The 25,601-nt window shown below is 38.7% G+C and overlaps 1 protein-coding gene and 1 pseudogene across 6 annotated transcripts in view; both read left to right on the top strand.

Moving 5' to 3' along the window:
• C10H10orf67 (chromosome 10 C10orf67 homolog) overlaps positions 1-25,601 on the top strand; it is a 150,464-nt gene that overhangs the window by 110,155 nt on the left and 14,708 nt on the right. For 5 of the 6 annotated variants that reach the window (XM_009458059.5, XM_063781464.1, XM_016962768.4 and 2 more), the window contains 2 exons: positions 18,448-18,522; positions 18,608-18,668. In XM_009458059.5, coding sequence (XP_009456334.1) covers positions 18,448-18,522; positions 18,608-18,668 — 136 coding nt within the window. Of the gene's footprint in view, positions 1-15,651; positions 15,774-18,447; positions 18,523-18,607; positions 18,669-25,601 lie in introns of all 6 variants that reach the window. The other variant, XR_010146820.1, reaches the window with a different exon arrangement.
• Positions 20,621-20,686, top strand: LOC112204727 (U4 spliceosomal RNA; annotated as a pseudogene).

The raw sequence follows: 25,601 nt of genomic DNA, 5'->3' as shown, positions 1-25,601 counted from the left end.
GAGCATTTCCATCATCCCTGCAAGCTCCCTCATGTCCCTTTGCAGACAATACATTGCCCCCATCACCACACCAAATAAGCGTTGTTTTGATTTCTATCACTACAGATTAGTTTTGCCTGTTCTTAAATTTATGTAGATGGACTCACACAGTTTATACTTTGCTATGTCTGGCCCATTTTACACAGCACAATACTTTTAAGATCCACCCATGTTATTGCATGTATCCATGGCAGTTGTTCCTTCTTAAGTTCGTTTGTAATGCTGAGTAGTATTCTATTGAATGAATAAACCATAATTTGTTTATCCATCTGGCCTCATTGGACAAATGAGCTCTTTCCAGTTAGGGCTATTATGAAAAAAAAAAGCTGCTATAAACCTTCTCTTACAAATCACTTGTGAAAGTTTGTTTTAATATCTCTCAGGTAGGAGTGGAATGGCGAGGACACAGGAAGTGTGTGTGTTTAACTGCATAAGAAACCACAAGACACATGCATGCACATGTTCGTTGCTGCACCATTCACAATAGCAAAGACATGGAATCAACCTAAATGCCCATCAATGGTAGACCGGACAAAGAAAATGTGGTACATATACACCATGGAATATGACGCAGCCATAAAAAAAGAACGAGATCACGTCCTTTGCAGCAACATGAATGGAGCTGGAGGCCATTATCCTAAGTGACCTAACACAGAAGCAGAAAACCAAATACCACATGTTCTCACTTATAAGTGAGAGCTAAACATTGAGTACACATGGACACAAAGGAACAGACATGGAGGCCTACTTGAGGGTGGAGGTGGGAGGAGAGTGGGGATTAAAAAACTACCTGTCGGATACTATGCTTACTACCTGGGTGATGAAGTAATCTGAACAGCAAACCCCCATGATACACAATTTACCTGTGTAACAAACCTGCCCTGTACCCCCTAAACCTAAAATAAAAGTTGTTTTTCTGTTTTGTTTTGAGACGGAGTCTTGCACTGTCACCCAAGCTGGAGTACAATGGCACGATCTTGGCTCACTGCAACCTCCACCTCCCAGGTTTAAGCGATTCTCCTGCCTCAGCCTCCTGAGTAGCTGGAATTACAGGCATGCACCACCAAGCCTGGCTAATTTTTGTATTTTTAGTAGAGATGGGTTTCACCATGTTGGCCAGGCTGATCTCAAACTCCTGACCTCAGGTGATCCACCCGCCTTGGCCTCCCAAAAGGCTGGGATTACAGGTGTGAGCCACCACGCCTGGCCAAAGTTTTTTACAAAAAATAACAAAATTGCCAGTACTCCAAAGTGACTGCATTGTTTTACCCTCACACCAGCAATCTTTGAGAGTTCCACTTGCTCCACATCCCTAAAAACTTGATATTGTTGTTTTTTGTTTGTTTTTTGTTTGGTTTGTTTTGTTTTGTTTTGAGACAGAGTCTCACTCTGTTGCCAGGCTGGAGTGCAGTGGCACGATCTCGGCTCACTGCAACCTCCGCCTCCCAGGTTCAAGCAATTCTCTGCCTCAGCCTCCTGAGTAGCTGGGATTACAGGCACCCGCCACCACACCTGGCTAATTTTTTTTTTTTTTTTTTTCGAGAGGGAGTCTCGCTCTGTCGCCCAGGCTGGAGTGCAGTGGCGCAATCTCAGCTCACTGCAAGCTCCGCCTCCCAGGTTCACACCATTCTCCTGCCTCAGCCTCCCGAGTAGCTGGGATTACAGGTGCCTGCCACCAAGCCTGGCTAATTTTTTTGTATTTTTAGTAGAGACGGGGTTTCACTGTGTTAGCCAGGATGGTCTCGATCTCCTGACCTTGTGATCCGCCTGCCTCGGCCTCCCAAAGTGCTGGGATTACAGGCGTGAGCCACCATGCCCAGCCAATTTTTGTATTTTTGGTGGAGACAGATTTCACCATGTTGGCCAGGCTGGTCTCGAACTCCTGACCTCGTGATCCACCCACCTTGGCCTCCCTAAGTGCTGGGATTACATGTGTGAGCCACAGTGCCCGCCCAATATTGTTAGTTTTTAAATTTTAACTATTTTAAAATGTTATCTCACTGTAATTTTAATTTGCATTTCCCTAATTAATGACGTTGAGCATCTTTTCACGTGCTGATTGATCATTCTTAGGTCTTCTTTTTTGAAGGATCTACTTAAGACTTTTTAAAACTTGTGGCTAAATGCACATAACAGAAAATTTGTCATTTTAGCCATTTTTAAATGTACAGTTCAGTAGTGTCATAAACATCCAAATTGTTCAACCAAATTCCACAACTCTTTTCCATCTTGCCAACCTGAGGCTCCACACTCATTTAAAAAACAACTGCCCATTCCTCTATTCCTGTATTTTTGTCAATTTTTAACTGTTATTGAATTGTAGCATTTTGTTATATATTCTGAATACAAGTCCTTTGTCAGATATATGTATTACAAACATTTTTTTCCTCAGTCTATAATTTTTCCTTCTATTTTCTGAATGGTGTCCTTTGAAGGTCAGATATTTTTATTTTAATGAAGACAACTTAGTTATTTTTTCTGTGGCAGATTGTATTCTCTGTGTCTGTGACAATATCTCACATTCTGTATATGTTTCATATAATATTGATCTAGTCTTTTTTCATTGAATTTCACCAGTTCCGTTTTTCTAGATCAATTGACTGTCTATGTATGAGTCTATTTCTAACTACGCTATTCTTTTCCATTGGTTTATTTGTCAGTCCTTTTGCCAATATTGCACTGTCTAAATTAACATAGCTTTCCTAGTAAATCTTGAAATCAGGTAATGTAAATCCTTTTATTTATTTATTTTTATTTAGCTTTTTTTTTTTTTTTTGAGATGGAATTTCGCTCTTGTTCCTCAGGCTGGAGTGCAATGGTGAGATCTCGGCTCACCGCAACCTCCGCCTCCCGGGTTCAAGCGATTCTCCTGCCTCAGCCTCCCGAGTAGCTGGGATTATGGGCATGTACCACCACACCCGGCTAATTTTGTATTTTTAGTAGAGACAGGGTTTCACCATGTTGACCAGAGTGGTCTCAATCTCTTGACCTCATGATCTGCCTGCCTCAGCCTCCCAAAGTGCTGGGATTACAGGCGTGAGCCACCGTGCCCGACCTTATTTACCGTTTTTTTTTTAGCCTTGACTTGAAACTCATTATTTTACTTATATTTGAAGTTCAGAGGTACATGTGCAGGTTTGTTATATAGGTAAACTTGTATCATGGGGGTTTGTTGTACAGATTATTTCTTCAGCCAGGTGTTAAGTCCGGAACCCATTAGTTATTTTTCCTGATCTTCTTCCTCCTCCCATCCTCCTCCCTCCGGTAGACCTCAGTGTAGTTGTTTCCCTCTATATGTCCATGTGTTCTCATCATGTAGCTCTCACCATTTATAAGGGAGAACATGCAGTATTTGGTTTTCTGTTCCTGCATTATTTTGCTAAGGATAATGGCCTCCAGCTCTACCCATGTTCCTGCAGAGGGCAAGATCTCATTCTTTGACATGGCTGCATAGTATTCCATGGTGTGTATGTACCACATTTTCATTATCCAGTATATCATTGATGGGCATTTAAGTTGATTCCATGTCTTTGCTATTGTGAATAGTGCTGCAATTAACATATGTGTGCATGTGTCTTTATGATAGAACAATTTATATTCCTTTGTGTATATGCCCAGTAATGGGATTGCTGGGTCAAATGGTAGTTCTGTTTTTAGGTCTTTGAGGAATCGCCACACTATTTTTCACTGTGGTGGAACTAATTTACATTTCCACCAACCATGTGTAAGTGTTCTTTTATAATAACATGACTAGATTTTAGTTTTTAAAATCTCACCTTCATTTATTTACACTTAATTGGCAAACTGAAACTATGTGAATTTATCAACATAGGTGACGTGTGTGATATATTCCTGGCATCCTGCTCTTTTTGTTTGTTTCCTGGCTCATGTAATATGAACTGCATTTTACTTGTTTTTATTTCCTATATTGTAATGCTAAACTTTAAGGTAAACTCAAGTACCCACTACATTTCTGAAATTATCAAAACTAAAAACCAAGTAAATTTTGAGTCTTAAAACATTCTGCAAGACAAGAAGATATATGTGTTTTTGTTCCCTGAACTTCGTCTCAGCCCTAATTTCATCAATATATTCCCCTCTTCCTTCTAGTCTTTGTTAATTTACTCTTTGTAGAGAACCACATCCTGATTATGTTATTCTTTTTATCACACGAAAGTATTTTTGGTTAACTACTTTCTGCTTTCAACTCTCCAACTACTTGAATAGCAATTATTTATACTTACATTTATATGTTTATGTTTAACCTCACCAGCTACTTTTTAAAAATCATGACTTCCACAGGTCTTGAGTTCTTAGTTTTGATTTATTTCTTATAAACTGGACCATGAATTTGAGTCTTTTCCTTTTGTTCTGGAGGAAGTATTCTACCCACTTTGCAATGTCTTGACCTGACTAAGGCCAGTTTAATTTTTGTTTGTTGCTAATTAGCCCACCTTCCCCATTTTGGCAATTTGTATGTTGTGTTTTTTAACCTTGAAATTTAAAAAGATGTCATCAGGATATGAGTAAACATTATTTTATTAATTTCTCTTGAATAAAATGAGCCTCTCTGATAGTCCTTTTCTTCAACTCAGACATGTTTCTTATGTACACTTTTCTTTTTCTTTTAAAGACAGAGTCTCCTCTGTCACCCAGACTGGAGTGCAGTAACATGATCATAGCTCACTGTAACATCAAACCTCTGAGCTCAAGTGATTGTCTTACCTCAGCCTCCTGAGTAGCTGGGACTGCAGGTGTGCACCATCACACTTGGCTAATTTTTTTATATTCTTTAGAGACAAAGTCTCACTATGTTGCCCAGGCTGGTCTTGAACTCCTGGCCTCAAGTGATCCTCCCGCCTCAGCCTCCCAAAGTGCTAGGATTGCAGGTATGAGCCACCATGCCTATTATGTACACTTTTAACGACTGCTGTTGTGGGATCTGGGATCTGTTTTTGTTTCTTTTTCAGAAACACTATTGTGGGTCAGATACCTATTTTTCTGTCCTCCATAGTTAATCACATTCTCTTTCAAGTCATGTTATCCTCTTTGTTCTTTTCCTTGACATTTTTTGGAAACTTTTCTGGTTTGTACCTTCCTTCAAAGTTTCCTGAAGAGGTTTCAGGTATGCTGGGATATTGATTCTCCTTGGTCCTCCAAGTGGCAGGGTTTAGGGCATTACTAGAGTAACCTGAAGCTCTGATCCAATAGTCTAAGCCCATTAGCAACTTTGTTGATTTATCCCAGTGCTCTGTGTGAATAGTGTGTTTTTATGTATACCGTGGCAAACTAAATGCCAGGGAACATTGCTCTACATTCTTGTTCTGTTCTCTCCATTTCACCTCTACTCTTTGCTATCTCAAATATTTATTTTAATTATTGCATAGTTAGTAATTTTCTTATGCTTTATGCAAATATTTTTATCCTAGCCTTTTCTCAGCCTATTCTTTTATCCAGGGAGTAAGGTTCCCCATTCTTAATCTCTTAGTTTGGGGTCAAGTAGAGAAGAGTTTATTTTGTCTCGAGTCTAAATTATGTTGTTTCATGTCTTTTTGTATGCATGTTTTTCAAACTGTTAAATAACCCATGAATAACAAAAGGATGAATGAAAACTCATACACACAATTTAAAGAATGATAATAACACGAATGCCCGCATTCCCAAGAGCAAGGCCATAGCTAGATTACTACCATGCCCCAGAAGCCCACCAATTGCATTCCTCTTCATTTCCTCCTGGAGGGAACTATTGCTCTAATTTTTTCTTAATTTTCTTCATAGTTTTATCACTTGTGCATGTAGTTCTAAGCAGTATGTTGTTGAATTTTGCCGGTTTTTAAGCTTTCTAGAAATAAAAAATAAGTAAATGAAAAATGCACACATTGTTCTGTGATTTTGCTCCATTTTCTCAACATTATAATTCTAAGATTCATTCATGCTGATGCTAGTGGTTGTGATTCACCCATTGCGAATATTCTAATACACGAATATACCACAACTTATTTACCCATTCTGCTGCTCATCAACACTTAGGTTGGTTCTCACTTTTTACTATTATGAGTATTATTGCTCTCAGCATTCTTCTAGTTTCACCTGATACACAGATACAGGAGCTCTTCCAGGTTTTATACTTGTAACAGAATTGCTGGTCATAAGAGTACTGGTAAGTTCACTTGCTATGGGTAAGCTGCTGTGATTGCAACAACAAAAAATACACTGACTTAAATAGATGGAAGGCTGCTTCATTCATGTTACAGTGAAGAAGCAAGTGGCTCCAGGCAGGATAATGCCCCATGAGGAGCAGTACTCCATAAAGTGGTACACAGGTTCCTTCAATCTTACTGCTCTGACATCTCCTAAGATATTTTACTCACCCACATAAATAAAGGTGGTCAACTTCATGTCCATGGGTTCTAGACTTTCTCCAGAAAGAGAAAGTCCAGGGCAAGAATATTTATCCTTAAGGATATGACCCAGAAATTGCACATATCACTTCTACTCGTGTCCCACAGGTCTGATCCTAGACCTAGAACTGCATCCAATTGCAAGACAGACTGAGAAAGGTGCTCTCTGTCTATGCAGCCAAATACCTAACTAAAGCCCAAGAGTTTGAGACCAGCCTGGGCAACAAAGTGAGACTCTGTCTCTACAAAAAATAGAAAAAAAATCAGCTGGGCATGGTGGCACGTGCCTGAGACTGAGGGAGGCTGAGCTGGGAGGATAGCTTGAGCCTGGGAGGTCAAGCCCACAGTGAGCCATGATTGTGCCTTTGCCCTCCAGCCTGGGCAATAGAGCAAGACCCTGTCTCCAAAACAATGAAAGGAGGAGATTAGATATTGAAGGACAATAAATAGCCTCTGCCACAGAAGCTAATGCCAGATAGTTTTCCAAAGTAATATTACTCTGACACTCTAACCAGGAACAGATGAAAGTTTCTAGTGTTCCACATGGTCTTCAGCACTGATATTGCCAGACTTCATCATTTTTGCCAACCTGTTATTGTATAATGCTTACTCATGGTTTTGGAGTTTACATGTATGTGTGTGTGTTTATAATTTTTTTTGCCTTTTCCTGATTGCTGATGAAAGTGATCATCTTTTTAAATGTTTATTGACCATTCAGATTTCCTCTTTTAGGTACTGCAGGTTTCAGCCTTTTGATTCTATTGGTTTATTTCACATTTATTTTTTCATAGGAATTCTTTATATAACTTGGATACTAATCCTTTACCAGTTATATGTATTGCAAATGTCTTCTTTCAGTTTGTGGATTAAGTTTTTAATCTTTTTCTGGCTTTTGTAATAAATAAATGTTCTCAATATTAATGTTATTCTGACTTAATCTTTTCCTTTTTGTCTTTACATTTTTTTCTGCCTTCTTTAAAAAGAGTTCATCTAATATTTAATCACAAATGTATTATTCTCTATGGTCTTTAAACTTTTGGCTTGTTTTGCTTTTCATATTTACAAATTTAATCCATTTAGAATTGATATTAGTGTATAGAGAGATAGACATCTGGTTTCATTTCCTTTTATTATAAATAACCATCTGAAGTATCCATTTAATAAAAAGTCTGTCTTCTCCCTTGATATATAATTCCACCTGTCATTATTAAGGGCTTATATATATGAGTCTATTCTGACTCAATCTGTTTCACTGTTTTTTTTCCTGCACCAATATAACACTGATTTAATATCTAAATCTTATCTGATAAGGCTAATGCTTCTGCCCTGTTTTGCAAGAGTGCCCCAGCTTTATTGGATCTTTGCATTTCCATGTAAATTTTAGAATCGGATTGTCAATATTCACAGAAAAAAACAAAACAAAAGAAACAAAACAAAACAAATTTAATTGGTATTTCAATTAGAATTATGTTAAATCTACAGTTCAATTTAGGCACAATTGGCATCTTTATCACTGAGTCTTCTAATCTGTAAATATGTTATACATTTTGTTTAGGTATTATTTCAATAGAGTTTTATAACTCTATAGAAGTCTTGAAAGTACCTTTTTTTAGATGTAATCTTAGGTACCTTGTATTTTTATGCTATTATACTTACATGATTTGCATATTACTCTAAGTAGTTTGTAATCAGTTTTTGCCACATGTAATTTTAGTCTGTATTATTAGATGCATACAATTTTATAATTGTATCTTCCTGGTAAATTGAACATTTTATCATTATGTAATGACAAACTTTTTTTATTATTATTATACTTTAAGTTCTAGGGAACATGTGCACAATGTGCAGGTTTGTAACATATGTATACATGTGCCATGTTGGTGTGCTGCACCCATTAACTCGTCATTTACATTAGGTATATCTCCTAATGCTATCCCTCCCCCCTCCCCCCACCCCATGACAGGCCTCGGTGTATGATGTTCCCCTTCCTGTGTCCAAGTGTTCTCATTGTTCAATTCCCATCTGTGAGTGAGAACATGCGGTGTTTGGTTTTTTGTCCTTGTGATAGTTTGCTGAGAATGATGGTTTCCAGCTTCATCCATGTCCCTAAAAAGGACATGAAATCATCCTTTATATGGCTGCATAGTATTCCATGGTGTATATGTCCCACATTTTCTTAATCCAGTCTATCATTGATGGACATTTGGGTTGGTTCCAAGTCTTTGCTATTGTGAATAGTGCCACAGTGAACATACGTGTGCATGTGTCTTTATAGCAGCATGATTTATAATCATTTGGGTATATAGCCAGTAATGGAATGGCTGGGTCAAATGGTATTCCTAGTTCTAGATCCTTGAGGAATCGCCACACTGTCTTCCACAATGGTTGAACTAGTTTACTGTCCCACCAACAGTGTAAAAATGTTCCTATATCACCTCATCGTCTCCAGCACCTGTTGTTTCCTGGCTTTTTAATGATCACCATTCTAATTGGTGTGAGATGGTATCTCATTGTGGTTTTGATTTGCATTTCTCTGATGGCTAGTGATGATGAGCATTTTTTCATGTTTTTTTGGCTGCATAAATGTCTTCTTTCGAGAAGTGTCTGTTCATATCCTTCACCCACTTTTTGATGGGGTTGTTTTTTTCTTGTAAATTTGTTTGAGTTCTTTGTAGATTCTGGATATTAGCCCTTTGTCAGAAGAGTAGATTGCAAAAATTTTCTCCCATTTTGTGGTTGCCTGTTCACTCTGATGGTCGTTTCTTTTGCTGTGCAGAAGCTCTTTAGTTTAATCAGATCCCATTCATCAATTTTGGCTTTTGTTGCCATTGCTTTTGGTGTTTTAGAGATGAAGTCCTTGCCCATGCCTATGTCCTGAATGGTATTGCCTAGGTTTTCTTCTAGGGTTTTTATGGTTTTAGGTCTAACGTTTAAATCTTTAATCCATCTTGAATTAATTTTTGTATAAGGTTAAGGAAGGGATCCAGTTTCAGATTTCTACATATGGCTAGCCAGTTTTCCCAGCACCATTTATTAAATAGGGAATCCTTTCCCCATTTCTTGTTTTTGTCAGGTTTGTCAAAGATCAGATGGTTGTAGATGTGTGGTATTATTTCTGAGGGCTCTGTTCTGTTCCATTGGTCTATATCTCTGTTTTCGTACCAGTACCATGCTGTTATGGTTACTGTAGCCTTGTAGTATAGTTTGAAGTCAGGTAGTGTGATGCCTCCAGCTTTGTTCTTTTGGCTTAGGATTGTCATGGCAATGAGGGTTCTTTTTTGGTTCCATATGAACTTTAAAGTAGTTTTTTCCAGTTTTGTGAAAAAAAAGTCATTGGTAGCTTGATGGGAATGGCATTGAATCTATAAATTCCCTTGGGCAGTATGGCCATTTTCACAATATTGATTCTTCCTATCCATGAGCATGGAATGTTCTTCCATTTGTTTGTGTCCTCTTTGATTTCGTTGAGCAGTGGTTTGTAGTTCTCCTTGAAGAGGTCCTTCACATCCCTTGTAAGTTGGATTCCTAGGTATTTTATTCTCTTTGAAGCAATTATGAATGGGAGTTCACTCATGATTGGGCTCTCTGTTTGTCTGTTATTGGTGTATAAGAATGCTTGTTATTTTTGCACATTGATTTTGTATCCTGAGACTTTGCTGAAGTTGCTTATCAGCTTAAGGAGATTTTAGGCTGAGACAATGGGGTTTTCTAGATATACAATCATGTCGTCTGCAAACAGGGACAATTTGACTTCCTCTTTTCCAAATTAAGTATCATTTATTTCTTTCTCCTGCCTGATTGCCCTGGCCAGAACTTCCAACACTATGTTGAATAGGAGTGGTGAGAGAAGGCATTCCTGTCTTGTGCCAGTTTTCAAAGGGACTGCTTCCAGTTTTTGCCTATTCAGTGTGATATTGGCTGTGGGTTTGTCATAGATACCTCTTATTATTTTGAGGTATGTCCCATCAATACCTAATTTATTGAGAGTTTTTAGCATGAAGAGCTGTTGAATTTTGTCAAAGGCCTTTTCTGCATCTATTGAGATAATCATGTGGTTTTTGTCTTTGGTTCTGTTTATATGCTGGATTACATTTATTGATTTGCATATGTTGAACCAGCCTTGCATCCCAGGGATGAAGCCCACTTGATCATGTTGGATAAGCTTTTTGATGTGCTGCTGGATTCGGTTTGCCAGTATTTTATTGAGGATTTTTGCATCGATGTTCATCAGGGATATTGGTCTAAAATTTTCTTTTGTTGTGTGTCTGCCAGGCTTTGGTATCAGGATGATGCTGGCCTCATAAAATGAGTTAGGGAGGATTCCCTCTTTTTCTATTGATTGGAATAGTTTCAGAAGGAATGGTTCCAGCTCCTCCTTGAACCTCTGGCAGAATTTGGCTGTGAATCCGTCTGGTCCTGGACTTTTTTTGGTTGGAAGGCTATTCATTATTGCCTCAATTTCAGATCCTGTTATTGGTCTATTCAGGGATTCAACTTCTTCCTGGTTAAGTCTTGGGAAGGTGTATGTGTCCAGGAATTTTTCCATTTCTTCTAGATTTTCTAGTTTATTTGCGTAGAGGTGTTTATAGTATTCTGTGATGGTAGTTTGTGTTTCTGTGGGATCAGTGGTGATATCCCCTTTATCATTTTTTATTGCATCTATTTGATTCTTCTCTCTTTTCTTCTTTATTAGTCTTGCTAGTGTTCTATCAATTTTGTTGATCTTTTCAGGAAACCACCTCCTGGATTCATTGATTTTTTGAAGGGTTTTTTGTGTCTGTATCTCCTTCAGTTCTGCTCTGATCTTAGTTATTTCTTGTCTTCTGCTAGCTTTTGAATGTGTTTGCTCTTGCTTCTCTAGTTCTTTTAGTTGTGAGGTTGGGGTGTCAATTTTAGATCTTTCCTGCTTTCTCTTGTGGGCATTTAGTGTGATAAATTTCCCTCTACACACTGCTTTAAATGTGTCCCAGAGATTCTGGTATGTTGTGTCCTTGTTCTCATTGGTTTCAAAGAACATCTTTATTTCTGCCTTCATTTTGTTATGTACCCAGTAGTCATCCAGGAGCAGGTTGTTCAGTTTCCATGTAGTTGAGTGGTTTTGAGTGAGTTTCTTAATCCTGAGTTCTAGTTTGATTGCCCTGTGCTCTGAGAGACAGTTTGTTATGATTTGTGTTCTTTTACATTTGCTGAGGAGTGCTTCACTTCCCACTATGTGGTCAATTTTGGAATAAGTGCAATGTGGTGCTGAGAAGAATGTATATTCTGTTGATTTGGGGTGGAGAGTTCTGTAGATGTCTATTAGGTCTGCTTGGTGCAGAGCTGAGTTCAATTCCTGGATATCCTTGTTAACTTTCTGTCTCGTTGATCTGTCTAATGTTGACAGTGGGGTGTTAAAGTCTCCCATTATTATTGTGTGGGAGTCTAAGTCTCTTTGTAGGTCTCTTGTTGACAGTGGGGTGTCAAAGTCTCCCATTATTATTGTGTGGGAGTCTAAGTCTCTTTGTAGGTCTCTAAGGACTTGCTTTATGAATCTGGGTGCTCCTGTATTGGGTGCATATATATTTAGGATAGTTAGCTCTTCTCGTTGAATTGATCCCTTTACCATTACATAATGGCCAGCTTTGTCTTTTTTGATCTTTGTTGGTTTAAAGTCTGTTTTATCAGAGACTAGGATTGCAACCCTTGCCTTTTTTTGTTTTCCATTTGCTTGGTAGATCTTCCTCCGTCCCTTTATTTTGAGCCTATGTGTGTCTCTGCACGTGAGGTAGGTCTCCTGAATGCAGCACACTGATGGGTCTTGACTCTTTTTCCAATTTGCCAGTCTGTGTCTTTTAATTGGAGCATTTAGCCCATTTACATTTATGGTTAATATTGTTATGTGTGAATTTGATCCTGTCATTATGATGTTAGCTGGTTATTTTGCTCGTTAGTTGATGCAGTTTCTTCCTAGCCTTGATGGTCTTTACAATTTGGCATGTTTTTGCAGTGGCTGGTACTGGTTGTTCCTTTCTATGTTTAGCGCTTCCTTCAGGAGCTCTTTTAGGGCAGGCCTGGTGGTGACAAAATCTCTCAGCATTTGCTTGTCTGTAAAGGATTTTATTTCTCCTTCACTTATGAAGCTTAGTTTGGCTGGATATGAAATTCTGGGTTGAAAATTCTTTTCTTTAAGAATGTTGAATATTGGCCCCTACTCTCTTCTGGCTTGTAGAGTTTCTGCCGAGAGATCCACTGTTAGTCTGATGGGCTTCCCTTTGTGAGTAACCCGACCTTTCTCTCTGACTGCCCTTAACATTTTTTCCTTCATTTCAATTTTGGTGAATCTGACTATTATGTGTGTTGGAGTTGCTCTTCTCGAGGAGTATCTTTGTGGTGTTCTCTGTATTTCCTGAATTTGAATGTTGGCCTGCCTTGCTAGGTTGGGGAAGTTCTCCTGGATAATATCCTGCAGAGTGTTTTCCAACTTGGTTCCATTCTCCCCGTCACTTTCAGGTACACCAATCAGACATAGATTTGGACTTTTCACATAGTCCCATATTTCTTGGAGGCTTTGATTCTTTTTACTCTTTTTTCTTTAAACTTCTCGCTTCATTTCATTCATTTGATCTTCAATCACTGATACTTTTTCTTCCATTTGATCGAATCGGCTACTAAAACTTCTGCATTCGTCATGTAGTTCTTGTGCCATGGTTTTCAGCTCCATCACGTCCTTTAATGACTTCTCTACACTAGTTATTCTAGTTAGCCATTCGTCTCATCTTTTTTCAAGGTTTTTAGCTTCTTTGCGATGGGTTCGAACTTCCTCCTTTAGCTCGGAGAAGTTTGATCGCCTGAAGCCTTCTTCTCTCAACTCGTCAAAGTCATTCTCTGTCCCGCTTTGTTCCATTGCTGGCGAGGAGCTGAGTTCCTTTGGAGGGGGAGAGGAGCTCTGATTTTTAGAATTTTCAGCTTTTCTGCTCTGTTTTTTCCCCATCTTTGTCGTTTTATCTACCTTTGGTCTTTGATGATGGTGATGTACAGATGGGATTTTGGTGTGGATGTCCTTTCTGTTTGTTCGTTTTCCTTCTAACACTCAGGACCCTCAGCTGCAGGTCTGTTGGAGTTTGCTAGAGGTCTACTTCAGACCCTGTTTACCTGGGTATCAGCAGCGGAGGCTGCAGAACAGCGAATATTGCTGAACAGCAAATGTTACTGCCTGATCGTTCCTCTGGAAGCTTCGTCTCAGAGGGGTACCTGGCCATGTGGGGTGTCAGTCTGCCCCTACTGGGGGGTGCCTCACAGTTATGCTACTCGGGGGTCAGGGACCCACTCGAGGAGACAGTCTGTCCATTCTCAGATCTCGAATTCCGTGCTGGGAGAACCACTACTCTCTTCAAAGCTGTCAGACAGGGATATTTAAGTCTGCAGAGGTTTCTGCTGCCTTTTGTTCAGCTGTGCCCCGCCCCCAGAGGTGGAGTCTAGAGGCAGGCAGGCCTCCTTGAGCTGCAGTGGGCTCTACTCAGTTCAAGCTTCCCAGCTGCTTTGTTTAACTACTCAAGCCTCAGCAATGGCAGGTGCCTCTCCCCAGCCTTGCTGCCACCTTGCAGTTCGATCTCAGACTGCTGTGCTAGCAGTGAGCGAGGCTCCCTGGGTGTGAGACCCTCTGAGCCAGGTGCTGGATATAATCTCCCAGTGTGCCATTTGCTAAGACCATTGGAAAAGCGCAGTACTAGGGTGGGAGTGACCTGATTTTCCAGGCGCCGTCTGTCATAGCTTCCCTTGGCTAGGAAAGGGAATGCCCTGACTCCTTGCACTTCCTGGGTGAGGCGATGCCTCGCCCTGCTTTGGCTCACACTCGCTGGGCTGCACCCACTGTCCTGCACCCACTGTCCAACAAGCCCCAGTGAGATGCACCCGGTACCTCAGTTGGAAATGCAGAAATCACCTGTCTTCTGCATCACTCACACTGGGAGATGTAGACTGGAGCTGTTCCTATTTGGCCATCTTAGAGCCACCTCTGTAATGACAAACTTTATCTCTACAAATGCTTTTTGCCTTTAAGTATGTTTTGGCTTTATATTACTAGAGCTACCTCCACTTTCGGTAGGTTATTATTTTGTTGGCATATCTTTGTCTATTCCTTGGCTTTCAGCCTTTTGTATGCTTCTGCTTTGGATGTGACTGTTTTGTACAGCATACAGCTAGTTTTAAACTTTGTTCTTAATCTAGTTAGACAAGCTTTGTCTTTTAACTGGGGCATTTAGTCAATTTACTTTATTGTAATCACAAATATATTTGGCTTTAATTATACCTTGTTATTTTATATTTGTTTATATTTTCTATGTGTTTTTCTCCTTTACATATTTTGAATTGGTTATTTTTTTTCTCATTCTTTTTTTTTTAAATTTCTAAACTCTTGTTTCTATCAGGAAAGTTTAAATTACCTCTCTATGTTTACAGTGGTGAACAATAAAAGTTCTTTGGGTGATTAAATTTCAACTACCACCCTCTGTCAGTATATAATGCTGTTGTCATCTATTTTAACTCTACCTTGTTTCCTTAATGTTCATAGCACATTATTATTATTGGCATATTTGATTAATATTTGTTTAGCTTTACTTACATATTTACCACTTTACTTGCAATGCCTTCTTACATCTCAGACCCTCCATCTGAGATCACTTGATTTCTACATGAAGTACATTCATTAGAAGTTTCTCTTTTTTTTGAGATGGAGTCTGGCTCTGTAGCCTAGGCTGGAGTGCAATGGTGTAATCTCGGCTCACTACAACCTCCACCTCCCGAGTTCAAGCAATTGTCCTGCCTCAGCCTCCCAAGCAGCTGGGACTACAGGCACCCACCACCACTCCTGGCTAATTTTTGTATTTTTAGTAGAGACAGGGTTTCACCATGTCGGCCAGGATGGTCTCAAACTGCTGACCTCAGGTGATCTGCCCACTTCGGCCTCCCAAAGTGCTGGGATTACAGGCACGAGCCACCATGTCTGGCCTAGAATTTTCGTTGGTGGGGATCTGCTGAAAGCCAACACTTTCAGTTATCACTTGACAGAAAATGTCTTTATTTTTGCCCCTGTTATTGAAAGATATTTTCTCTAGGTGTAAAATTCTAGATTTATGATACTTTCTCTTTGCACATTGAACATATCATTCCACTGTCTTCTGTATTCCATTGGCTGTGTCCCCACCCAAATCTCATCTTTTCTTTTTTTTTTGAGATGGAGTTTTGCTCTTGTCGCCCAGGCTGGAGTGCAATGGCACTATCTCGGCTCACTGCAACCTCTGCCTCCCGGGTTCGAGTGATTCTCCTGCCTCACCTCCTGAGTAGCTGGGATTACAGGCAAGTGCCACCACGCCCAGCTAATTTTTGTATCTTTAGTAGAGACAGGGTTTCACCACATTGGCCAGGATGGTCTCAATATCTTGACCTCGTGATCCGCCTGCCTCAGACTCGCAAAGTGCTAGGATTGCAGGCATGAGCCACCGTGCCCAGCCCCAAATCTTATCTTGAATTTCCGTGTGTTATGGGAGGGACCCAGCAGGAGGTAATTCAGTCGTGGGGCAGGTCTTTCCCATGCTGTTCTCATGATAGTGAAAAAGTCTCACAAGATCTGATGGTTATATAAAGGGGATATCCCTGCACGAGCACACCTCTCTTTGCCTGCTGCCTTCCACGTAAGATGTGACTTGCTCCTCCTTGCCTTCCGCCATGATTGTGAGGCTTTTGCAGCTGCGTGGAACTGTAAGTCCAATTAAACCTCTTTCTTTTGTAATGTCTTGGGTATGTCTTATCAGCAACATGAAAATGGACTAATACACATTGTTACCATTGGAATGTTGCTATCTCTTTAACTGTGACTTTCTTAACATTAATCTTTCTCGTCTTTAGCTGCTTTTAAGGTCTCTTTCTTCAGTGTTCTGCATTTTCAGTATGATGTGTCTAGTTGTGAATTTCTTTTTGTTTATTCTGTTTGAGATTTATCTGGATTCTTGAAAGTTGAGGTTAGTTTGTTTCATCAGTTCTGGAAAGTGTTCAGTTCTTAACTCTATATTTTGCCATACTCCTTTTCTTTTCTGTCTTCTAAAACTCTGACCAAATGAGGTTATACCTTTTCCCTGTATCCTTCATATTGCTATTGCTTAGTTTTTATATTTGACATCACTTTGTCTCTCTGAGCTGCGTCCTTGATAGTATGTTTCATTCTCTCTTTCAATGTATTAAGTATTATTTTCACAGATGTATAATTTTTCTGCTAAAATTGGCCTCTTGACTCGATTATTATCATTTTTCTAAAAAATAGAAATAAATTTTGTCTGCTTTTTTAAATATGCAAACAAATTATTCATCATCAAGCTTCTACTTTATATTTATTGAAATGTATTAAACATACTTATTTTATATTCTACGAGAATTTCTATATTTGAAGTTTTAGAGACTCTAGTTCTACTATCTTGTTTATGCTAGCAACTACTCATGGTGTATTTACAGATATTTGACAATGAGCTGCTCACTTTCCTTGGAACCTTATTTATAAAAATTCTCTGAGGACTTGGCTGAAGAGGAATTTTTCCATAAAAGGTTTAAATGTGCTTCTTTCAGTTGCCATGAACACCATTATTCTGGAATTAGTTAAATTAATATTTTTAGCATATCACTTTTCAGACCACCTTGTGAATTCAGCTGGCAAATGGCATAGGCTAGTAATGGTTAGGAATTCACAGGAGGGTATGTTATTCAACTAGTTGCCAACCTTAGGAACGCATTTTCCTTGCAGACTGCTTGGGGGAGCCTCACTTGAGGTAGTATTTTACCTTTACTCTACTCTAGTTATAACATTTCAGTCCCAGACTTACAGTGGGGTGGGAGTGTCTTGTTAAATTCCATACCTTAGGTGGGCCCTGAGTTGTATCCTCTCCTCCCGAGTCATAGGAACCTTTGACAACTTATGCACATATTCAGGAAGTTTGGCAAATGCCCTCAAAGTGAATGAGAACAGGGTAGAAGTCCTGGTTTCCATCTTCTCTTGGTCTTGGACCGGAATATTTCTGCTTGCCTGCTGCTTTTTTTTTTTTTTTTTTTTGAGACAACGTCTTGCTCTTTCACCCAGGCTAGAGTGCAGTGGCACACTCACTGCTAACTGCAGTCATTCTCCTGCCTCAGCTCCCCCAGCCCTGCAAGTGACTGGGACTACAGGCATGTGCCACCACACCTAGCTAACTTTTGTAGTTTTTGTAGAGACGAGGTTTTGCCATGTTGCCCAGGCTGGTCTCAAACTCTTGGGTTCAAGCAATCCTCCCACCTCGACCTCCCAAAATGCTGGGATTACAGGTGTGAGCCACAGTGCCTGGCCCCTGCTTTTTTCATCAGCTTACAGCAACATTGAAGAATGTAAAAAATGAAAATCTTATTTGGATTTAAGTTCTATGTCTGTGTTTTATTCACAAGTAATCTTTCCATACCACATCCAAAAGTCCTTTGCGTTTCATCTCAGCCTATTCATTTCCAGAGTCATCTGTCTACATTTCCTTGAATCCATATTTTCTTATACTTCATTGTCCCAGCCAAAAGGCTTAAGGAGATTTTCATCTAGATCTCATAATAGATCATTTCTAGAAGCAGGTGCTTCCTTTAATTTCAGGAAAGTGTTTTCTTTAACTTGGGAATCAGGACACCATTGCTGTAGTTTCTAGTAAGGTGATGGGGACGACCTTGTGGCTTCCAACCAGTTGCAAGTAGTAAGTCTCAATTGTAGGGACAGTCAAAAGGAAGTAGAGTCAGAAGAGATACTAAGGAAAATCGTTTTCTTAAATTTTCTTTCAAAGTGGTCTGAAGAAGAAAGAGGCTCTATCCCATTGGAATGAAGAAAAGGATTTCCGCAGCCATATTTGAGCAAATAAGTGACAAGCATAGTTTCCATATCTTGGTCAACTAAAGGCTGGAGAACATTAACGTCCATTTGATTTGACTATTATTTCCTCCTGATAACACAGTACATATCTTTTGTGTCTTTCAGAAAGTAAAACCCTTATTAGTGCAGTCTAGAACGACCATGACAGCTATATCCTCTTCAAGTCATTGTACATCTTCAGTAAGTAGCTTATTTTTCTTTATTAAATATTTACTGTGTTAATATTATTCAACTTAAGTAATGAAAAGTTTTGGTTCACTTACAGATAGACGGTAAGCATGTGGATGTAGTCAGTGATCAGGCAGCCCTTCAACTTTCACCAAAAGGTAAGAATCATTATTGTTGGAAATGAGGTTCACACCAGAATGGCTACTTAGTCTAGATTAACTTTGCTTTTCTTTTTTACCCTGAGGTATTTGGTATTCTGGGTGAATGCATGACTTTTTTCAGCCACTTTATAAAATTATTGCACAGATAAACTGAATAAAAGAATACTAATATATACTTCTGACTACTGATCACTGCTAATTGAAAATCAATCTATGCCAGGCCCAATGGCTCATGCCTGTAATCCTAGCACTTTTGGAGACTGAGGGAGGATCACTTGAAACCAGGAGTTTGAGATCAGCCTAGGCAACATATAAGACTCTACCTCTACAAAAAAAAATACAAAAATACAAAAATTAGCCAGGCATGGTGGCATGCACCTGTAGTCCAGGCTAATCAGGAGATTGAGGATTTGCTTGAGCCCAGGAGGTCAAGGCTGCAGTGAGCCAAGATCAAGCCACTGTACTCCAGCCTGGGTGACAGAGTGAGACCTTGTCTTTAAATTAAAAAAAAAGAAATAGTTAGACTTCAAAACCAGAGACTGCCTTAGTTGGAATGTCATTTCTTTTTTTAAATTAAACTGCCAACAAACCTGAAGCTCCTGTTAAATTCCTATTTTTTTCCAACTTAATAATTAGAAGAAAAGTAGACTGGGCCTGGTGGCTCACACCTGTAATTCCAGCACTTTGGGATGCTTGAGTCCAGGAGCTCTAGACCAGCCTGGGCAACCTGGCTGTCTCACCCTCCTGAGTAGCTGGGACAACAGGTGAGTACCACCATGCCCAGCTGATTTTTGTTTGTTTGGTTGATTGGTTGGTTTTTTTACAGATGAGATTTTGTCATGTTGCCCAGGCTGAAATTATTTCTAAAGCATCTTAATGTACTCACATTTTATTGTAAACATGTGGATTAATGAATTTAGCTGGCTTGAAATTTTTTTTTAACTTTAGGTTCCAGGGGTACATGTGCAGATTTGCTGTGTAGATGTATCACATGATGCTGAGGTTTGGGCTTTGATGGAACTCATCACCCAATTAGTGAACGTAGTATGGGATAGGAAGTTTTTCAACCCTTACCTTCCTCTCTCCCTCCTTTTGGAGACCCCGGTGTCTGTTATTCCCATCTTTATGTCCCTGTGTACCCAATGTTTAGTTCTTATAAGTGAGAACATGCAGTATTTGGTTTTCTACTTCTATATGAATTCACTTATGGCCTGCAATTTTATTTAGGAAGTTTAATTAACCATAGAATTCCATTCCCTAAAAATTCAATTGAGGATTTTGCCTTGAAAATTGACTTTCCCTAGCCAAGAAAACCATTTTGCAAAGGTCCATTTGAAGTAACACAAATAAATTTTGATGGCCACATGACACATAAGGCAGCCCCACTGAAACAAACACCGTCACTCCCTTTTCTAAGCCCTGAAAATGCAAAATGTAGAGTTATTGCCGCTCTGTCTACTGAAAATCCTCCTAAAATCTATTAGCTCACTTTTTTGCCTTACTAATAAAATTGAATATAAATATGTTTTATGATCCATAATTTTACAGTGTGCTATAAGGCTCATAATTCTGAATATTAATCAGCACTGTAGAGGAGGCATAAGATAAAATGCTCACACCAGATGCCTGTGGACATAACCATGAAATTTCCTCGTATTCAATCTCAGATACAGCTTTGACATGTAATGTTCTTCCCTCTGAAGATAGTTTTCAGAAATAATCCACTTAACAAAAATTTCTTATTAATTGGTTCCAGTTAATCCAAAATTTACTAGAAATAAATTTCCTATTTTTACTGAATAAAAACAACTAAATGCATGTTAAGAGGAAAGCTGAATTACTAATTTTCTAATTTGGGGAGTAAATGAATCTTCTCTTATAAAGCACGATCTTTGGTGGTAATGCCTTGCATTTCAGGCATTCAGGCTGGACATTTAAAGGGCCAAAATAGCTTTGCGCAGTGGCAGTATTGCAGCCAATAAGGTTTATCTGAGGTGCAATTATTGCCAGTCAAAGGGCCAAATTAGCCAAGATTATTGCTAATCTTCACCAAACAAGTTATTCCAAGTTCCCAAAGTACTTTACAAGGTTGAGTACCCTCTTCAGACCCCCCGGAAATAGTTTAATACATTATTAATGCTTTCAAGCACTAATTCAAAAATACCTATTAAAGAGGTATTAGATATTGATATGGTTTGGATTTGTGTCCCCGCCCAAATCTCACGTCCAGTTGGAGAAGGGGCCTGGTGGGAGGTGATTGGATTATAGGGGCTGATTTCCCCCTTACTCTTCTCATGCTGGTAAGTTCTCATGAGATCTGATGGTTTAAAAGTGTGTGGCACTTCGTTGTCTCTCTCTCTCGCTCTCTCCTGCTCCTCCATTGTAAGACATGCTTACTTCCCCTTCGGCCATGATTGTAAGTTTCCTGAGGCCTCCTAGCCATGCGTCCTGTTAAGCCTGTGAAACTGTCAGTCAATTAAACCTCTTTTCTCCATGAATTAGCCAGTCTCAGGTAGTTCTTTATAGTAGCATGAGAATGGACTAATACAGGTACATAAAACATAAGGGGTTACTATAACCTATTTGGTAACAGATCCCAACCGAACACTTTCAAGTTAAAATGCATTCCATTTTTAAATATGTAAATAGGATAGGAACGTTATTATTTAAAGTAGCCTATGGAATATTATCCTTTCTGTTACAGAATCCTCAATATTGGCATCAAAGGTTGAACTTCTTAGGCTATACTTTCACACCACAAAATACTTTGTGAAATTATGTATAACTATCATTCAGTGGATATACGTAATATTCTAAATGCCTTTCACGTTTTTACTTTAATCCTCACAAAAATCCTATTAGGTGGGTACTCTTGCTTTCCCCCATTTTACAGATAAGACCACTGAATACAGAGAGGTTGGTAAACTGTTAGGTTTATATTGCAAAGAAGTAGAGCAGCTGGATTCAAATCCAGTGTAGGCTAAGGGTCCATGCTAATCCCCACTCAATTATTTTCACCTGCCCCAAGATTCATGCATGACAACATGGAAAATATCCCATTGTCAATAAAACACAGTGTGGAAAATCCATGGTGTAACAGAGCGAACCTGGGCTTTGGAGGCTGACAGAGCTTTCAAGCTCAGGTGACTACTTACTCACTGGTGCCTTCATCTTAGTGCTCCCTGTTGTGTAAAACAGACATGGCAACCCCACCTCATAGGTTTGTTATGAGGATGAAGTGAGATCATATATGTGACTTACCTAGCTAATTCCTCTCTCTACCTGTCCTCTTGAGCTGTTCATAGTATAATCCCAAGCTAAAGCCTTGCAAATCTATATTTTAATCTCCCCGTGAAAGCAATGATGCCCTAAACAGTAGGCTAATAAATTAAAACAGCTAATCTCTACTGCTTTTTTTTTTCTTGAGATGGGATATTTGTCTGTCATCCAGGCTGGAGTGCAGTGGTCCAGTCATAGCTCACTGCAGTCTCAAATTCCTGGGCCCAGGTGATCCTCCTGCCTCAGCCTTCTGAGTAGCTGGAACTACAGGCACACACCACCACATCAAGCTAATTTCTTTATTTTTTGTAAAGACAGGGTCTCACTATGTCATCTAGACTGGTCTCCAACTCCTGGGCTCAAGCTATCCTGCTGCCATGCATACTCTTTCAAAGTGCTAGCAATTACAGACATGAACCACTGTGTCCAGCCTCCTCTGCTTCTTTAATAGCTGATTTTCTACCAGGCATAAGTAAAAAATAAAATCTAGCAATAGTATCAAAACATACAGTATATATTTTGAAAAGAGTAAAGTAAAATACAAAATATAATTTAAAATAATGTTACATCAGGTGATGTGTCCTTCCTAGGCCGGTTAAAAATGATTTTTTGTTATGTTGCAAGTTCTAAAAATTCTAAACAGAACAAGAAAGTCAAGTGGTGCACGCAACATAGAAAGTTTGAGACAAATAAATCCTTGTTACTCTAAGGGGATTAAAAAAATGAGGTACAATACTATCTGCAACATTTCAAAGCAGTTTTTATGCAGTAGTAATTATCCAAGAGAGCACAGGTAACATTATTAATTTGTTTGCTACTTACTTGTGATAAAATTTGGGATCTGAGCTGCCCATTGTGTACTGTGCACTGCCACAGATTTTATGTACTCAAGAAGACCTTTCTCACAGTCCAGTAATTAGGTGCTATTGACATTGTAATCTTTGGAAATGTTCTTAATGAGCCCAAAAGACACGAATCTTACAGATAAAACCTCAAAGTAACAGTGACTCTTTAAGTGGCTTGTCAGGAAGAGAAAGCTCAAACATCAGTATCTGAAACACAGGAGAAACCCAAATTTAAACCTAGATTACATTGTGTTGTTAATTCTCTGAGACTTCTAGGGAAGAATCATCCAGGGGGTGATCTGAAAAGGGTTTTAAAGGACAGAACAATTGTAACATATTAGATATAATTTAAAATCATTCTTTTTACTCTTTGAAGCTTTGGACCCAAGATATATTTTCAATAAGTATATTTTGCACTGATTTATAGAAATAAATATTGTTTGAAAGTGAAGTTCAGTTGCCCCTGTTGTTTTAAATAGAAAAACAAGTTTTAAAATCACGTAAGAAATTGTAAGTTAGTTAAGAGATAAAAAGAAGTTTCAGGCATACGTGTTAACATTGTTTTATATATTGTCTCTAGACTGTCAGCTATAATGGATATAATTTGTTAAGGTTTTCAGATTCATATTCAAGTGCACATTTTATAATATTACAATGTATATCTAAACAATAGATTCCACATATAATTGATGGCCATAAAAATGTTAGAAGGAGTTAATCAATGAATTGTGAGTTAATACCAGGACTAACCTGATTTATTAAATATAATGTATTACGGGGTCTGTAAATGTTAATGTCACTGCCACCAACTTTTCCATTACTTCCCTTATTACCATCAGTTACCTATTATTCAAATTTTATATTTCTAGGTTGTACATGTCATCTCTGTCTTTGAGACTTGAGCTAATTCTCAACTACCTTTTCTTAGGAATTTCCCTTGCTTTTTATACATTTATTTAGAGATATTTTCTATTAATACTTGAGGCATATAATTTAGCATATTAGATGATAAATTAAAACCTGGGGCTGGGAGTGGTGGCTCACACCTGTAATCCCAATACTTTGGGAGGCCAAGGCAGGTGGATCTGTTGTGCTCAGGAGTTTGAGAACCACCTGAGCAACATGGGGAAGCCCCGTCTCTACAAAAAAAAAAAAAAATTAGCCTCGTGTAGTGATGTGCACCTGTAGTCCCAGCTACTAGGGAAGCTGAGGTGGGAAGATCACCTGAGCCCAGGGAGGTGGAGGCTGCAGTGTGCCATGATGGCGCCACTGCACTTCAGCCTGGGCAACAAAGACTCTGTCTCAACACAAACAAATAAAAACCTGGAAGATCAGCAGCCTGTCTCTCAATTTTTCCTTCCAAATACAGTGAATTCCGAATGGTATAGAAATTGGTTAGGATGACCAACTGGATTAGAGAAGTGATGACAAAAATAAGAGGCTCTCTCTGTAACTGAGGCTCTGTCCATAGGTCAGATTGGGATTGAAAAATGTTAGAAATGAAAAGGGAAGGCAACCCATATGCTTTGAAAATACAGCGTTAATCTTTGAAATAAATAGGCAGGTAATTACTTTGAATTTGCAAGATCATAAAAATTTAGTGGAAAAAAGTTTAGGCTAATAACTATTAAAATGTCCCTTATTAATTTGATGGACTGTCTTATTTCAGTCTAGTATGTTTTTAAGCATCCATAGACAATATTTCATTTAATAAATACCACTAATCGCATTCCTTATCACACCTACACCTGGTGCTTAAAGCTCTCTGAAGCATGAGGCAGAAGGCAAGAATGTTTCTGGTGTGTGTTGTTAGTCCAGTTGAGCCATGAGTTGGATTCCAGCAGCCTTTCTACCCTGTGACAATGATTTCATCCCAAACCTTGCTGCCTGGTTGCAGACTGATATTGTGTTCATTTAAGAGGCATTATAAACCACATAAGCCATTATGGTAGTAACAAAACACTGAGAAAGGGTTTAATTAGTGCAGAGACAAGTGGGTATTAACTTTTTAATTTAGGAATGAGTCTGCTGGCAAAATGTTACAGGATATTATATATGGATTCATGCAAATCCATGGGCTTACCAAGTGTACCCTTAACTGAGTTTGACATGACATCCTTGTGTATGAAACGTACCATATTAATATTCCTTTCAGCTGCAGGAACCCCCATTTCAGAAATTGTGGGAATAAACCGAGATCAGAAAAGTAGTATTTATGAAGTGTGGCTTCTACAAATGTCACTGGGTTTCAATCTTCAGCTTATCACATTCCTGGCTTGTTCAACTTCTTTAATCAAAGTTGCCCATCTTCAAATAAACAATCACATGGAAAAAAAGATGTTACAGGAAGGAAGTATTTTGTCTACTATGAAATTCTACACAAATGTAAGCTAGAGTTCATCCAAAAATGATGAAATAATTGTATTTATAGACATAGTTAATGTAGAAAATTTTTTATCAGGAAATATTTCAGATATTAAGGGAATGTAGAGAATTATATGTTGAACATCACCTGGCTCTATTAGATTTTGCCATGCTTGAGTCATAAAAATAAGACAGTGATGACTGAGTTGATATCATTCCTCCTTCTCTCCCCAGAGGTAACCACTGCCTTGATTTTAGAGTTTGTCAATCATACATATTTTATATCACTACAGAGACACACACTCTTATACATGTACAAACAATTTATAACATCATTTGGCATGTTTTCAAGCATTATATCCATGATGGTGGAAGTATGTGTTCTTAATTTTTACCTATAAATGTTTTTGAAATTTATTTACAGTATTTTGCTGTATGTAGC

This window comes from Pan troglodytes, chromosome 8, assembly GCF_028858775.2.
Source record: "Pan troglodytes isolate AG18354 chromosome 8, NHGRI_mPanTro3-v2.0_pri, whole genome shotgun sequence".
NCBI classification, from domain to species: Eukaryota; Metazoa; Chordata; class Mammalia; order Primates; family Hominidae; genus Pan; species Pan troglodytes.
The sequence above is the reverse complement of the archived record's forward strand: the minus strand, read 5'-3'. Positions and strand labels throughout refer to the sequence as shown.